A 17,367-nucleotide genomic window follows, 5' to 3' on the forward strand; every position below is an offset into this window, starting at 1 on the left:
TTTTTTCCCCTTTCCCCCTGCCCATTCTCTCTTAGGGTGTTTCCCTGCTCCCTATCTCTGCTCTGTATTCCAGCCAGGGCTGGATCCACCATTCCCAGGCACTGCCTCACAGCCACTGGACACTCTTCCCTGTAGGGCCTGCCTCACTTTGCACCTGTCCTCTGCCTTGCTGAGAAAAAACAGACAAACTGCTCTGAGACAAAACCACCCCCTGCTTCCAGCAGTTGCAGCCACTGCAGCCTTGGCCCCTCCAGGAGGCCTCTGCAGGTCTGGTGGCATGGCAGCTACAACAAAGGCTGAGCAGACCCAGGCAAGGATTAGTCATTGAGCTCACTTTTGGGGGTTTTTATTTACCTCAGATCAAACACATAAACACCAAATCCTGAGTTATGATGGCCACAGCCATCTCCCATCCCCCAGGAACCAGACACCTTTGAACACAGGAGCCATTTCAACTCCAAGGCTGTCACCCTGTCCCCTCTAACATGCAGCAGCAGGTTCCTGGCAGTGGCATAGTGTTGATTTTGTTTGGCTCTGCTTCTGCTGTGCAAAAATGCTTAACTGGTCGTTTCATTTTGCACAACAAAGGCAGGCAATTGCTGCCTTAGGACCAGCCTGGGGTGGGGGGGGGTGGGAGCACAGCCTGTTTGGATTGCATTAATCCAAATTGAAGAAAAAACTGTAAGAGAAATCAGGCTCCATTTGCAGCTATCTTTCCATCATTGCTGATGCTAGAAAAAGAAAATGGAAAGCAGCAGCCTGCAGTCTGACCAGCACATTCTGCTGCTGTAGCAGATACCTGTTTGAGAATACGGTAGAGAGCTCCATGTTCCTCTGCTGCAGCCACAGACACTGAAACAAACAGTATTGCTGTGGGGAAGGGATGAGCCCAGGCAGTTACTGGCGATCAGTGCTAAGGGTTTACCTGCTCTCTGCCCTCCCCTGCAGCTCACTTTCTGACAGGCACAGTGCTGGTAAAACACTTGCTTTCAGTCACCAATTCAGATGTGCTGACTCACTCCCCCTTTCATTTATGCCAGGATCCAGCAGCCACACTTTTCATGTCTGCTGCTTCCATGGAATTGAATTTTTCACCCCTGACAAGCCTGGTTAAGGGAGGGAAACATTACAGAAGATCACACATCACATTCATGACTTTCACACAAAGAAAGATGCACAAAAACAGCTGTTTGCCACAACTGTTTAGTTTTACTATTTTAATATCATGAAATAAAAGTACAAAAAATTTACAGGTATATTGTTTCTTACATGAAGATTGAACAGTTAACATTTGCATTTATTTTGCAGTGAAACCTGTACTCTCAGTCACAGAATGTGATTATTAGCCACTGACATCACCACTGAGCATTTCATTTTAGAAAGAAACTGCAAAGGTAAGAGGCAACAATCTTGCAAGGCTTTGTAAGGACCAAAAAACCACTCCAACTGTACCACCAGAGGTCATGTTCCAGTCAACCATCCTGATCTAACACAGATTTTACCACCTGGGAGGCTGTGTTCAGACATTTGAATTGGACATCTGGGCCAAGGGGGTGTCAATGGGAGGCTCTCGCAAGCTGTGGGCTCTTGGGTCCTTGTTCAACACATTTGCTGAAACAACCAACATGTGCACATGTATGAAAAAGAAGGGGTGAGACCTGCAGGCTTGATATCCCCTGTGCTGCTCACTCCTTGCCCACTGTGCTCTCTGAGGACAAATCACAAACTGCTGCATGTAACGTGCTGAGAGCTCAGTAACAGAGAGTTAGGTAACCCAGAGTTACTACAAGTTTATCCAAAGCAGACATCCAAGAATGCCTACACACTGGTGCTGCCATTAACTGACTAAAACAAACCCCAAGATTCCACTCTAATTTTGTTGTTTCCTGGAACATTACAGCTGGACATCTTTCCAGCCCAAGTCAAAGTTAACTTCATCAGCTTCAGTATAAAGATGAAGAAGAAAAACCCTGCAATTGCTTTAGCCTGTGAACATGGCTCCATTTCATATATCTCCTTCAGCTTTTCAGACAGGCTTTCAGGCAGAAATTTATTTATGATGGACTGATCAAAATACTACATCCTTTGCTGGACTGTGTGGTGCCTTTTCAAATAATTCAATTCATGAAGCATGCATGAAACCAAATTTTGAGTTTACAGATAAATAAAATGGTGCTCACCATTAGTTTTTATATATTTTACCAGTTACTGAAATGCTGAAAGTAACTCAGTCCTGAATGAAGTTTGGGGGTGTTTAAATAAAAAATACTTTGAAATTGAAACCACATTTAAAATTGGAAAACCTATGCTTTGTTTTTGGAAGGGTCTTGCTTGTTTCTTCTCTTTACGTCCCAGTTATAAACTCTAGCCATATCTGAAGGTGTGGAATTAAGGAAATGGCTCATGCTATCAGAAAAGAGAGAAAAAAAAAATTTTAAAAAAGGAGAAAAAGCAGGTTACAGAGTTGGCCACTTAGTTAGAACAGTCAGTATAGGAACCATTTCATGAAAGGGCTGACTTGGTGCAAAAGCTTCAGCTCTCAGGAACACTGTAACTGTTGGTAACTTCAGTATTTATATAATTACTTAAAAAACCTCCAAAAAGGTATTGCAGAGAAACAATTTTTATTTTGCCTAACTCTGCTGATTTCAGTCAAGCTGCCCACATCAGTTGTATTTGCCTCTTTCAGGCATCCCAAACTCCTGCAGCACTAAGCTCAAGTGTCAACTTGAAAGAACAAGCAGTTGTGCCTTCATTAAACTAAATCTAATGCTTCAGTTAATGGCTACACTCATTAAAATAGATTTTAACTACAAAGTGTAAAAAAGAACCCCCCCCACACACAAGAGATGGTTCATAAAGAAATTTAAAAAACATTGAGCACAGCCCAAGCCACTCCCAGGCTTGCTGCAGCAGGGCTTCTTCTGCTTCTGCTGCTTGGAGGCAGCTGCAAAGGGTGTGATGGGCAACAAAGTACAATATTCATATACTCTAGAGAAAGGGTCACTGCTTTAAGGTGGTCACTTGGGCATCAATCCACACTTAACTCACTCTGGAGTCAGTCTGGGTTGCAACCACTGCTGTAGATTTCATGAGGACACAAATACAAGTTTTGTTACCTCTCATACACCAACTTCCAACTCAGCCCTGCAAATACAATATTCCATCTCATTGCTAGGACAGTAAAGTTCACAGGTGCTACAGAATTTTGAGTGCAGCCAGTCTAAGATAAAAACACATCAGAAAGTTGATTGTTACCTGGATGTTGGCTTTCACATACATCTCCTCCCTCACATTAATGAAAAGGATACTGACTTCTGTAGTGGTGAACTGATCTCTGAGAAAATCCAGGTCTTCCTCTAGAAGATCGAGATTTTTTGTGGCTGTTGACAAATTCTTCTCTAACAGAGCCTGAGCTTCATCAATATCATATTCAAGCATCACATTGGCCTAGAAAAGAAAGATTGATAAAAGCTCTCACTCTTGCATTGTAAGGACTAAGCCACACCAAGCATATTTTAGACTGTTGTTTGTAACTAATCACATTAGCAACAGACTGTCCTGACAGGCAAAGACAAGATGCAGGACAATGTCTGAATCCACTTGAGGCCCCCACCCCTTCAGTAACTGAGTAATAAATTTCCCTAGTGACTTCAAGAAGTTCTCTTCCTATAGCTAAGCAAGGAGGGATTTCTTCCCCAGTGGATCAGATTCAGGTATTAGTATCTCATCCTCACTGTATTTGGAAAGTGAGAGACCTCATATTTCTTAGCAGCACCTTTCAGGAGCCACACGATTCTAGAAACAGGTTTTTTTGGATTCAAGATAAACCTCAGGCTCTGTGTGGAACACTAACAAACAGCTGGCACTGACAGTAACAAGAGCTACTACAGGTACTAAAGATACAACTGGTGTAAAAGTCCTCTCTGATGCTGTGGTGGTGGTTTTTAATCCACACATGGTTGTTTCAGTAAGAAGCTACCACAGGACAAGATAAAAAAAGCAGTATCAGGTGAAAATGCACCAATGAAGCTTTGTCCTATTCAAGAACTATGCCCTGAACAGAGCCATAGCCTGTGACAGACAGAATCCCATGGAAGGCTACACTGAACTGCCAGAGCTGGATAAGCTGCTCTTTAAAGCAAGAGGAGGGCAGAGTCTCCAGTAACAGTGACATGCACAGCCCAACACAGACTGTAGGCAATAAGCAAAAGAAAGGCAGAAGGCCAAGAACACCTAAATAAAATTAACTGTGTATGGCATTTCATTATAGCTTTTCAGTGTGAACTGTCAATAGGATGAACCTTCTCTGATGTTCTGTCAGAAAACAAACCTGGGATGCTCCATGAAAGTCAGCGTTTATGAATTCTGAAGACAGTCTCCTAATAGCAACAGGTATCAGAATTTTTATGATTGAAGTAGGAAAGGTTGGGAGCAACTGTCCAATAAGTTTGGATGGTTCATGTGTCAACAGTGTTTCTGTCCTAACCAAGAGGTTTTGTTTGGCAGTCAACAATGGGATTTAGGAACATCCATGATTTGAAAGTCTCAAAATAAGCATCAGCAGGTTAATCTCCACATAAAATGAAGCCTCTAAAAACAAAATATTCCAACCTGATATTGCTTAAATACTTGGGAATCTGGGCTGTGAATGCTGATCCCACCAGGCTTTAGTGTAAAGTCCACTCTAAATGCTGGCAGATACCTGTGAGCAACAGATATCCCACCATTCCCTAACAAAGTGCATGAAAAGGGAAAGCAAGATGCTGAATACAAATAACATAGAGAAGATGGGTAGCTACTTGACAAACTAAGTTATTTTGCTAGGCATATTCTTATGCCAGGCAAGGATGGGTGTTAATCTGAACCAAAAAGTGACAGAAATGGTAAGGGAAACACAAACAAGGTTTTTGGAAAGAACAATCCAGCAAAAAGACAATTTTCTGAAGTCTTACTGTTCAGGAACCAAAAAATAGAACGGAACAAGAAATTGCTAACACACTGAAGTTGCCTGGTTAGATGTGGTCTGCTGCCAGGGCGCAGCACCACCATGCACCCATCAACAGAATCATGCCTGCTACAACCAGGGGAGACAGCAACCAAAACTCTCTTTCACAAGCCTTTTGTAAGTTATTGAAACAGTTTCAGAGAAAGTTCCATTTTACTTACCCCCAACCACAAACAAACTTTATCTGTAGGAGGAACTGAAGCTTTGCAGTAGAGATTATCTGCCAATAAAAATCTGGTTTCCATTGGATGTGTGGAATCCTTAAGACAAATGATAAAACTTACAATTGCTATTTTCATTGGAAACATGTTAAAGACATAAAACTTAGAATAAAGAGCACACTTTTCTGCTTTCAGCCATTGATATAGCATTAACTTGCATGGAATTCTTTGCAACTTTAATTCAACTTTAAAATTAGATCTCAGATAATAATGCACTTCTTAAATGATATATTTAAAAACAATACAGAAATATCTATAAAGAATGGAGATGAAGTCAAAGCTTAGCTGCAATCTATACACTATTAAAAATGAGGTTTGCATTACAAACATTAGCTTTTTTTTAAACTAGCTTTCAAAAAGTACTACATACCTTTAAAAACAATTCTGTTATTTATAAAGGCATATTAAGTGTGCTCTCCAAAATATTTCTTGCAATGTGTTCTGTTAGGGTGGAAAGGTAGTTAGCTTTTCTCATACTCATTAGATATTCAAAATAATTTACCTTTTTCTTCTGCATGTGTTTTAAAATTTCTAATGTCTGTTTAATTTCAGGAATCTGACTTTTTAGCCTGTGAATTAACAACAGTCATATTTATTATTTTACAGAGACACAAAGTTTCCTAAAAAAGCGATCAGTTTTATTATACAGTCCACCCTCCATTTTAAAACTTGTTAACAGCTTTTTCCAGCTTACATATGCAGGTCTGAAAGACGTGGCATGTAAAGGCAGCTCAGCTCCAGCTTCACCTGCCCCTCACAACACCAAGGCTCGCTGGCTTTGGAAGCACACCAATCCACTCAGCTTTCACATCAGAACAACACACAATAACAGACCCCCTTTACTAAAACGGTACATTTTGCATATTTGTAATCTCCCAGAGGACAGGGAAACCTCAGCAGAAATATAAAGTCAAAACTACTGCAGGTAAAACAAAACAAGTGTGTTTCTTCTGAGGTTCTGGACTATTCTGACAATGAGAGCCACAATACCCTGAACTGTTCAAGCAAAAGCTCTCCAGAGCTGAGGGCCTCGCTCTCCTCAACAGCCCTGGCAGAGTCACTGGGATCCCCATGGCCTTCCTGGCCAGTAGACTTATTATAAAAAAAAACAAAACAGAGCTGTGCTAAACATTTCCCAATTCTGCAAAAATTACAACTTACCTCCTTTTCTTTTGAGCAAGATTAAGTTCCAGAAATTTATACTTCTGATACTGCTCATCCAGCTTCTTAAGAACTACATCTGCTGTCTCATTTCCAGGTTGTTTCATAAAAGAATCTACATCTTCCTTTACAGGGAGAAAAAAACCCTTAGTGTTAGAAGAGTTTTATGGAAATCCTAGACATAAGACATGCTATCATCTTACTGCAGCTATATCTAGAGTGGTTTTGAAATGTAAAGAATTTTTTTCTGAACTGGAGAACATTTTGTTTCTTTTCTTAGACATCTCTTCACTTCTCCCTCCCTGCTTTTTTAGTAGGGAACTAAGGGATAAGTGCAAGGATTATTTCATAACCATATTTGTGGGTACATGGTTAGTGGTGCTTCCAGTCCTGGCTGACATCAAGTGACACCTTACAGGGGTGGGTTATCCACGGAGCATGGCTAAACCTGGGTTTCCTACCTCTAAAGCAGGGATGCTTTCTCTGTGGCTAACCAGATTATGAACTATTTTGGAAAAAAACTGATGAAGGAAATTAGTCAGCCTGATCAAGCATGTTGTGGCAGAGAAAGACAGAAAGGGGGAAAAAAAGGGTATCTGCTCAGACAAGCACTAGGGAAGAGAACAACTCCAGCCAGTCCTACCATCAACTGAGAGCCACAGGACTGGCAGGAAAAACTGCCAGAGAAGAAAGGCCTAAGCCAGCAAGGGTGTCACCCTTGGCATGTGCCTCCTTCAGAATCTCAGGAAGCAGTTCATCTGCTGGGGGACAATGTCCCCAGCTTCTGAAAGGTACATCAGGCCAGGGACAAACCACACGTTTCTGGCCTCTCCACCATTTCAGATGATCCCACTCCCCCACGGAGGTAATTCTGCCCTTGTCCACACAGCTCAGTGAAACCTGATGGAAGCCCTACCACAGGCTTCTTCAGCTCCTCCTCTTGAACTTGGTGTCTCAATTCCAGAAGTTTCTCACCAGAAAAAGACTGCAATATGTTACTAAAGTGATATCAGACATGGATCTGCTCCCCCTCATTATGATGCCTTAACTCTCTTGGCTAAAGAAACTCACTAGGAAGTTACTGAATCTGGTAAGAAGTCCCTGCCTTCCTTATCATTAAGGAAATCTGTAGCAGAACATGAACTCCACAACCTGCAGCAGGCAGCACTGTCCAGGGGGTAGATCCAAACTCAAGAGACCACACCTCAGACTGCCTGAAAAATGCCTCGAGCTACCTCACAGTCTGGGAAGCATTCCTGCCTCTGGATGAAGCTTCTAGAGAAGCCTTCAACAAAGAAAACAAGGATTAGGTTTGGGAAAGTGTTGTAGAAGTGAGGCCTGAGGATACTGCAAAATGAAACTCCCTCTTGTGGAAGCTCTGCTCGTTTAAACCACCTGAGGCAGAAAGCAAAAGCAGGTGGGCAGCAGCTCCCTCCACACCCTGCCTGGTGCCCAGCTCTGCCTTAGCTCCGATCTGTCTGTGCACACGGACAGGACACAATCCACATTCTCCTGAAACAAAGATGCTGAGAAGTGAATCCAGAAGTAAATCCAGGCCCCCTGTATACTGGTGATCTCCTTCCACTACATAATGTCCCAGTTCAAGGTGAGCTAAGATTTATCCCCAGGGTTTCCCAGCTGGGGCTTCCAAGCCTACTGGTCAGGCTCTCGTCCCACCTTCCCATCTGCAAGGCTGAACCACAGTCACTTCTTTAAGCTTGAGCAGAACCAGTTCTGAGGCACAGCTGGCTGTCAAAGCCATTAAGATGCCCACTTTGTGGAGTATTCCACAGCACCTCCACTGCAGAATTCTTAGAACCCTACAGGTTCTGCAAGGACACGCCACAACTCATCTCTATCTTTTTAGGAATAAAATTCACTGGCAAAGCACCATTTTTCAAACTTTAAGCCAAGCCACAATAATGTTCTGTAGAAGCCATGAAATGCAGCAGGATAGCGCATTCCCATGTGTCCCTATGGTTCTTTTCTGAGTGATGACCCAAATAAAGAGCTGCAGGCACTCACTCTGCAGAGAGCTTCATCACCTGGGGGCATATGCAGAGAACATGACAAGAGATATGTATCTGTAGACCTGCATCCTCACACCTGCTGAAGAAGGCATTTTATTTGGAAACATCTGAACAACAGCTCAAAACCACCACAGCAGAAAGTTCTGTTTGGAGAGTTTGTAGTCCAGTAAAACCCCATGTCTTAAAATTACTTGCTCTGAGTGCTTAACATCACCTGAAACCTGGAGAGGAGCAAGAGTTCACAGAACAACTTCCTCAGAGAAGACATGAGCCATAAATTGTGTGAAGAGCCTCTAATGAACCAAGACACTTACAGAAAACATCTCTGAAGACCAGATTCACAGTAAGGATGCCCATGCAGCATGTGGTGGGGGGGGAAATGCCAAGCAAGAGGTCAGCAAGTCTTTAAATGTTTTTGAAATAGAAACCTATTTTCTGAAATAAAAAAGCTCTAGAAAAACCTACCCTCTAGACAGTAGTATTTTTACTCTGCAGAGCAGAATACCATTACAATTTTTCAGTGCAGGCTTATTTTGAATAAAAGAAAGTCTATCTTAAAATCTACATCCAAGTAGTCTATGATCACCAGCAAGGATCTCTTCTGCAGACACACCTGTAATTTGATCTGAGCACCTCTCAAAACTGAGAATTAGGAAGCTTCCAAGATGTTTAGATTCAGAGGTTATGAAGAACTGAAGAGAAGCACGGGACTAAGGCACAGCCCCAGAACTCTCAGTGCCATGTGGTACAGCATGCAAGATACTTCAGACACAGGTACTGAAAGGAAACTACATGGAACCAAATACAACAGCTAAAAAGGCAGCCACCAGCATGGAATGAGGGATGTGACAGACGGCCTTAAAGTGTTTGCTGAGGCTCTTTATATCCTGCTTCCTGCCAGGGTGGCCACCTGCAATGCAGAGTCAGCACAGACCACAAGTTCTACTGTCAGGATCAGTGAGGTCTCACAGGGCAGCTGTGAGCATTTCCTTTCATCTATGCTGGTCTCCCATGAGGCACTGAAGGAAGTTAGCTGGAAGCTGCAATGATTTTCCACCCCAGTAAGGATTTGCCAGATCCTAATTATTGTTTAAAAACCTCAAAGGAAAAGGAGAAACTGGATCACTGAAAGCAAATGCACTCTACCTGTCTGGTCAGGCCCTATACCCAGACAGGACACATCAGCAATGCAAGCACTACATCTAGAAAAGCCACAATGCAAGTCAAACCAATTTATTTCTATAAAAGTAGTTGTATCAGATGGGGCAGGCTTCCAACACTTCCTAAGATCACCAAGGCAACCAGGTACAGCCACTCTGATCAATAGTTATTTATCATAGTTAATAAAACAGCAATCAAGACCATGTACCAAGAGTGAGCTCACAGCTGAAAGTGAACAACAGATGACTGTAAGATTATGTCACTGCATAAGTCACTGATTCCTGCTTTTCAACTGCTCAACAGAATCATCAAAAGCTCAGTACATCAGTTTTTGAAGCTGGATAAACAAGTTCGGCCTGTTTTCCAGAAGATACACATTTGCTGGTTTTCAAGAACACATGGGTGCTTCTGAAGGGTGAATCCTCTCAGCACTGTAAAACTTGATTGAGAGGAAGATGAATGGAAAGGTGCTTGGAGCACGGCACGTTATCCGTGGAGCAGAAGCAGACGCCAAGGCCGTTCCCCATGCAATGTGTGCCAGGAAGGCTCTCACAACACGCTGCTCACTGCCCTGAGTCTGGCAGTGCAATAACACGATACTGCTTAACGCGGGGAGCTGAGCTTCTTGTAAGGTAAAGACCCAGGTCGGGATCGCAAGAGGGTAACTCACCCGAGAAGAAGCCCAGGACTGAGGCTGTGAAAGGCCTCCACTGTCTGCGCCCCCTGAGCGCCGCCGAGGTGCCGCCTTAAGGGGGCCGGGCCCTGCTGGCAGAGCACAGCCCCCACTCCCCATGAACGCCGCCTCGGGGATGCCGAGCCCCACTCCCCGGACCTACTCTCCAGAACTACCAGCTCGGGGTTACCCAGCCCCGCTCACTGGTCCCACTCGGTGGGCCCGCTCACCACGAACGCCGCCTCAGGGATGCCAAGCGGGCCGCGCCTCCCGCCCGCCGCTGCCGCCGCCTCGCTACCTCCGGCCGCCGCCATTTGGGAACGGACGGTGCATGCGCGGCGTGCGCCAGGACGCCAGGACCATGCGTCATCACGTCGGCGACGAGCTGGGGCGGGCGGGGCGGTGGCAGCCCCGGGCACCGGCCATTGGCCCATGAGGATGAGGAAGGCGGGGCAGGAAGGGGAAGGCTCCAGCAGGAGGGGAAAGGCTGCGGCAGCGGGGTTTGTGTGGGGTGGCAGGAGCTGCGAGTGTCTTGCTTGCCCTGTCCCAGGAAGGACGGGAAGGAGATGTCGCTTATCCCACCCTCTGCTTCTCCCTACGGAGGAAGCGCTCGTTTCTAAACGCAGCTGCTCTGCCTTTCCCACAGCGTAGATGACAAACCAAACAGCGCGAACAGGAGCAATACCTTTAACAATTCACAATAAAACTTTTCTAAAGCATCAGCAATAATGCTTGCCCTGTATTCACGCGCATAAGCTTCTCGCCGCTCCTCGCCCCGTGCCCGTGCAGTCAGTTCACTGAGGAGGGACGGAGCGATGCTGCTGCGACAGGCCAGGCCCAGCACCCGCACCTCGCAGCTGATCGCTGCTGCTGCTGCCCGCTGCTTCAGCACTGAGATGGAAGTGTGACACAACACGAATCAACTATTAAATAGTCCAAGCTCACAACTGAAAACAGAGCTCTGAAATCTAAAGAAACGAAAATACAACTATTAAAAATAGAAATTTCTAATCTAGAAAAAATGAGCACTGCAGCAGCCACACTTCCCTAGCGTGTCTGTTCCAGGCCCTCCACATTCTGATGGAATGTTGATGGCTAGGGAATGAATCCAGCTCTAGGCAAACTCAACCAAAACTCACAGTCTCCCTGGAGCCTTCTTTTCTCCAATGAAAACCACACAGGAGGAACAAGCCAATTAAGCACCCAAATTCAGCCATGGCTTATCAGCATTATAGAAAGCCTTGAGCCTGAGAACACAAAAAATTATCACATACACACACCTTGCATAAGCCAAAGTTTATTTTTTTCCAAAACTTGTTTCATCAAATATGTGGATATGAGCAGTTTTTTTTAAAAAATGAACAATCTGCATATTAACAAATTGTGAAGTTCCACAATTAAAATATCAACACAGCCAGTCTTGTGCTTAGGCTTATATTTTAAAAAAATTATTCATAGAACATAAATCCTTAGATTTTTTTTCCAGTTTGTGCCTAGTATATTTTTCACACATTCTGTATTCTTATAAAATGAGGAAACTCACGTAAAGGAACAGCTGTACAAGAATACATCTGAAAAAAGCAATCTAAATTATCATAGCTCCTTTTAAATAAATATCCAATAAAAGGCACAAACCTGTCATGGGGGAAAACATAACATACAAGACCTATTAAATAAATAATGTGTAGGTTGGGGTGAGGGAAATCTGTTCCAGCACCTATTTTGTCATTGTTCCAAGATGAAATTCCAGCCAAACATTTGGTAAAGGATTAAGCTTAATCACAAGGATACACATCTGATATATACTGAAAGATTTGATGTTACAATTCCTGTTGTAACAGGAATTTATGTAATATAAATGTAGTAACCTTTAATTAGTTACTACAATCTCTTTAAATAAATGATTATGAGAATCTGAATAAAGTAGTGATGCAGCAATGTACAGATATATGACATCTTCAGTCATAGCAACAGGTTTTCTATATTCCTAGCTATCAGTAATGTATAAATGATAAAATGTACAGCTTCCATTGCTCAAAAAATATAATCTTTTCAATGGAAATAAACGAGTGATACAGTGCCTTTAGAGATGTTATCCTTACAATACAAACTACCCCAAACTAAGTTTTCCTTTTTATGTACAAATTAAGCACCGATCCACAGTGCGTATTATTCTAATTGTAACCCCCCTGTCCCTGTCACACATCAAAAGATCCAGCTGGGGATAGACAGACCCTGTATTCAATCTTGTTGTCAGAAGTTTTGTTGTTGTTACTTTTGTGTGTGTGGTTTTTGCTGTTGGGTTTGTTTTTTCTTAAACAAAGTCCATTTGTTATTTTACCTACAAATATTCCACCACTATGTGCACAGATAGGAGCTTTTTTCTAGTACATATTTCCAAAATTTATTTAAAAAAAAACCAGTAACTTCTTGGAGGCAAAGTCAAACTATTACCTAGAGAACATAAGAAAACCCCAGTTATTTAGAGGTACACGTTCAAGTCCAAGAGGCCTCACAAAATCCACCTTTCCAAAGTCCCTCAGAAGTCATCCTATGGCATACTCCATGATAGCCTGCCTGTAGCAGCACCAAGTCCAAACAGTGAGGCTCAAGTGACCCACTAAAGTACAATAATGCGAAGTGTACAGCACACATCAAAGTCTTCCTCCTCGTTCAGACAAACATGGAGAGACATCTTAGTTATCAGCTTCCTGAAGTATTCAGAATATGATTCTGATCCAAGTTGGAAAGAAAGTCACATTTATATACAGCTCTCTTCGCTCATCACAACTACTGTTCACAGCTTCTGCAGGCTGGTACAGTCACCCTCAAAAACAACCTTGGTATTTGAAGTGGGGTGGTTTTTTTTGGAGAATAACCATAAAAGCCTTGGCAGCATCCTAAGTCCTTGTTTTTCACTTCTCATGTATGTTATTTAAACACATACCCTGCCATTTTATATGTTCCAATACATGCACAAGGAAGAGGCAGGCAAAACCCAGGTCTGCACGCTCGTGTGCAGAGAGAAAGATCACAGCAATCTTTGCTTCACAAGGATCAAGTTGAAAGCTGTGTTTCAAAGTATCAAAAGAAGGTAGATTATAAAGTTTTTAAAACACAGTTTGTGGCTGTTTCTCCTTTTTTTAGTACTAATAAATTGGTATCAGACAGCTTTGCTACAAGAAAGCAGACCAAAAGAATCATTAAAAGATCCAGAGCAAATAAGAAATAGTGCAAGCTATTATCCAGCATTAAATCCATTTCTGAGCCAGGTATATTCCAGATATTTAGGATGCTCTGAAATAAAGTTATAACAAAGATATAGTGCTTGCCAGGTGTTTATTTGCATATTTTATTAAAATAACGTGTTATTACTTATACAACTCAGTGTAAGAAAGAGACCTAACAGCTTACAGTGCTAGGAACTGCCTGCTTGTAACACTCTCACTTCTGCCATTAATGTCCAGACATTTATAAATACATGGACTCATCTAATTTGAACACAAGACTTTTGATTGCTGAATGAATCTATGGAATTCACTAATTCTTAAATAAACAGTTCCCTCAACACAACTACCCATTCTAAATGGCATCTATTCCCTCATCATGTGGAGGGCAACTATAGGCACTGAAGAACTCATTGGCTTAAAATTGTACAATTGTTCAATCCAATAAAGGTGGATTAAAGCTTGAAGCCCTTTGTAATTCAAACTTGAACATTAAACTACCATATACTAGTCCAAATTCTTTCAAAATCAATATACATCAAGGAACACTGAGTTTTAAATTTCTGCAAGGTTGCATTTTCCAGGAAATTAGCAGTTAAAAATTCCAAGGCTTGGGGGGAAGAGTTTTATTTTGTTTCTTTTGTATTGATTCGTTCAGCAAAATATTTACCATAGGGTTAAGAAATACTACTTTTGCACTCTTTGGACAGAATTAAGCATTTAGAAAAATAGAAGGGTTGTTCTCACTCTGAGGAATGTGCTTAATTTTGAAGTTCTCTACAGGAGTTTGACATGGTTCTCAGGCCTATCTGCATTTATAGTGAGAGTGAGAGATACAATTTGTGATTGCAGTGATTTCTACAATTACAGACTCTCCAAAGGATAAAGGACATACTATGCTGGAGGTCTATTTATTGTAACAATAGAAAATTCAGCTTTAATATTAATTATTATTAGAAGTAATTTTACAGGAGAGCTTTTCATTGCATTTTGCCACAAAACTTCTGGAGGAAGTTCCTGCTTCTATCTACTTAATTGTAACTACTGGGTTTTTTTAATGCTATCATTTTTTATCAGACTGAAAAATATAAGATAAGGCATTTTCATAGCCCATTTCAGTTCTGGAGGAAGATTCGTAAGTACAAAATATGTTCCAAAAGTCTGTACACATCTGACCCATTGCGAACAACAATACCTCATAAATTAGTTGATTTTAAAGATTTTCCTCTCAAAAAGAGTCCAGATTTCTTAACGTAGCATTTTTACCTTGAAATCACTACAGAAGGAAAAGATTACTGCAGCATCAAAGAAACAACTATCTAAAAGTTTACACTTATTTACACATTTAAAAATAATCATTTTTATATGGTTTACAACTAGGTTCTTATTTCAAAAAAGAAGCACAAGTTATTTTCTACAGCTGAATAATTTCAAAATCATTGCCAGTTCACAAGTATCAGCATGACTGCAAGGTTTGAGTCTTTTGACCTAATGGACTTTAGAAAGAAGAATTGGCTCTCTTCCCTCTACTGCAGTTATCAAGAAGACTCTCTGACTGCTCCCATGTACTGTAGTTGGGGCATGACAAACACTGGCTCCCAAGGCTGCTCTTCCCTGAGCCCATGGTGGGAGGTGTCACCTGCAGAGTGGAAGTGCAGCTCCTGGCACCTGTTGAAGGCTGCGTGAGCTGTTCTGGAACACACTCATTTCCCCTACTCCATCATAGACTTGCAGCCTTGCAGTTGCTAACTCTTTTTACTTAGCCCTGTAATACTGACATACCAAAGGAGCAATTTATTATCTTTAACTGTACCTATGTATGCAATATGTGTCTTGTTGATTCACAGCATTTCAAACTTACATTATAAAGTTTGCAAATTACTATAAGCGTGAAAAAGCTGTCTGATTCCACACAATGATGGTGTTATGATAATGCAAGCATTGGTCTATCAGAGTATTTATCAGAGCACATAAAAGTTTTATTGCTCAACTTGATTTCATGTTGTGTCTTGGTTACAACAGCCACAGAATTTATGAATAAAATAAATACTTTAACATTCTCAGCCAATTCCTAAGGTAATCCACTGATGATTAAGGTTGTAGAGCAATCAGGTAACCTTCTATGTGATTTTGAACATGATAATCCAGCTTGCACCTTCTGAGTCAACCTCAATAAAAATAAAGTTTTCTGCTGAGCAGTTTAAAAAAAAAACGTAAATCAGGAAACAAACATGACTTCACACTGCAGTGACTGTTATAAACAAGAATCTCTAGAGCATTGCAGTTCAAAACAATATAGTATTATACAGGGAATAAACAATTGCCCTGTTCAGGAATACATCATGGAAAGATTGGAATTCAGTCTTTTAATTTTTTTACCAGTATTTGGTTGTTCTCGCATCTTGTTGCTTTGGTGACTCTACATAAACTGTATCTGTGAAACAAAGATTATGTATTAATGCCACTTACATAACAAATGGTTTCCCAGTGTTTTAGAATAAAGAATCTGTTTGGCTGCCTTGTTACTTATAAGTTAAGTCTACAGGCTTTGGCACTTTAAAATAGCCCCAAAGAATATTAAGACCTATGTATCTGGATGACAGGAGTACGGTTTCTCCAGTGTGAATGATCTCTTGTCCATGCCTTTTTCACTCCCACATCACCTGATCCTTCAAGAGACTTCCAACACTCGTCTGGTCAGCATGACTAAAAAGCAAGTGTCCAGCTAATGTCATAGCAAGACTAAACCTACATACCTTCACCACTCCTGTTTACTTAATATTGAAACAGTGAGAGGAAAAAATCTGAATTTTACTTTCTTCCTTGCTTCCGGCAATTCCATCATCTGAATCTGCCTCCTCACCAGCAAAAGCTGATGCCCTTGACTGAGGAACCCCTCACTTCCACATGCAGAAATACATCAGCAGCCTTTCATGAAGCATTTGGTTGTGTTTGCCAAGGCTGAAGTTTCAATGTCTACAAGATTAAAGAGCACCGTTCACCTGAGTTTCAGAAACAGGTGCAAAAGGATTTGTTGGCCTTAGACCAGGCTGTGTATACATCATTGAAGGGGGTGCCATCAAAGGAGCAGCTCCAACCTGAGGAGGTACCTGTGACAAAAACAAAAACCCCACAAAAACAAATATATAAAATTCAAACTACATTCACATATGTAAAGATACATATTTTTGCATTTTAAGTATAGTAGAAAGGAAATATATAAGCACACACACAGAGAAAAAAGTAAAAGCATTTAAAAACTGCTGCTTTATCAACTTCAGAGTCATGTCTTTCAATGTAGTGTGAGAAAGATACCAGATTTCACATACTATTGCCAATACATTTAATTTGCAGGATGGTTTGAACATCGTAATTCATGACAGGAAACCCACTGATAGAGACAACTCAGATTTTAGGAATACAAAACCAATCATGCTTCTTACCATCCCATATACAGGCACTTGAGGTGTGGTCAATGGGTATGTGATAGGAGCAGGTACCTTTAATCAAAAAGATTTTGAATGTTAGAGAAACTTGTGCATATATATAGTAATATATATATGACTTTGAAAAACATGTATTTTTCAGTACTAAAAATAACCAATTTCAACAAGAAATTGACTTACATATCCAGGATAGTGTACTCCATTCTGGCATAGCAAAAGGATAAGATAGAAAATTATTTAATACTTATTAATGCTGGAAATTCTAATTAAGGGATGGAGTTCAGTACCATAACACTTTTTAACTATGCTCATTTATTAAAACAATTGAAGCCTGAGGAAAATAAAGTGCAAGGACAATAACATCAGTTACTATGCTTAGACAGTGACCACTAATACAACTTACAGCAAAATTAGAAATATTACTACACCTAGCCAGATTT

The 17,367-nt window shown here is 41.3% G+C and overlaps 2 protein-coding genes across 8 annotated transcripts in view; both read right to left on the reverse strand.

The window, feature by feature from the left end:
* Nucleotides 1–1,202: 1,202 nt before the first annotated feature.
* Nucleotides 1,203–10,639, reverse strand: VBP1 (VHL binding protein 1). 3 transcript variants are annotated; one of them, XM_058847731.1, is made up of 6 exons: nt 10,485–10,639; nt 6,391–6,515; nt 5,732–5,798; nt 5,170–5,268; nt 3,312–3,450; nt 1,203–2,374 (listed from the first exon to the last, which is right to left on the reverse strand). In XM_058847731.1, the coding sequence occupies exons 1-6, from the start codon at nt 10,566–10,568 to the stop codon at nt 2,304–2,306; spliced, it is 585 nt and encodes a 194-aa protein (XP_058703714.1). In that variant the 5' UTR covers nt 10,569–10,639; the 3' UTR covers nt 1,203–2,303. The 3 variants fall into 3 exon arrangements, with proteins under 3 accessions (XP_058703714.1, XP_058703716.1, XP_058703715.1); XM_058847733.1 differs by having other exon boundaries at nt 6,391–6,511; nt 10,485–10,609; XM_058847732.1 differs by lacking the exon at nt 10,485–10,639 and adding an exon at nt 10,252–10,415.
* A 901-nt stretch (nt 10,640–11,540) lies between these two features.
* The window catches only part of LOC131583808 (phosphatidylinositol-binding clathrin assembly protein-like), a 30,585-nt gene continuing 24,758 nt past the window's right edge, over nt 11,541–17,367 (reverse strand). For all 5 annotated transcript variants that reach the window (XM_058848301.1, XM_058848303.1, XM_058848302.1 and 2 more), the window contains 3 exons: nt 16,925–16,981; nt 16,484–16,591; nt 11,541–15,915 (listed from right to left, as the gene is read on the reverse strand). In XM_058848301.1, coding sequence (XP_058704284.1) covers nt 15,901–15,915; nt 16,484–16,591; nt 16,925–16,981 — 180 coding nt within the window. In that variant the 3' untranslated portion in view covers nt 11,541–15,900. The remainder of the gene's footprint in view (nt 15,916–16,483; nt 16,592–16,924; nt 16,982–17,367) is intronic.

The sequence above is a fragment of the Poecile atricapillus genome, chromosome 12 (genome assembly GCF_030490865.1).
Source record: "Poecile atricapillus isolate bPoeAtr1 chromosome 12, bPoeAtr1.hap1, whole genome shotgun sequence".
Classification (NCBI taxonomy): Eukaryota; Metazoa; Chordata; class Aves; order Passeriformes; family Paridae; genus Poecile; species Poecile atricapillus.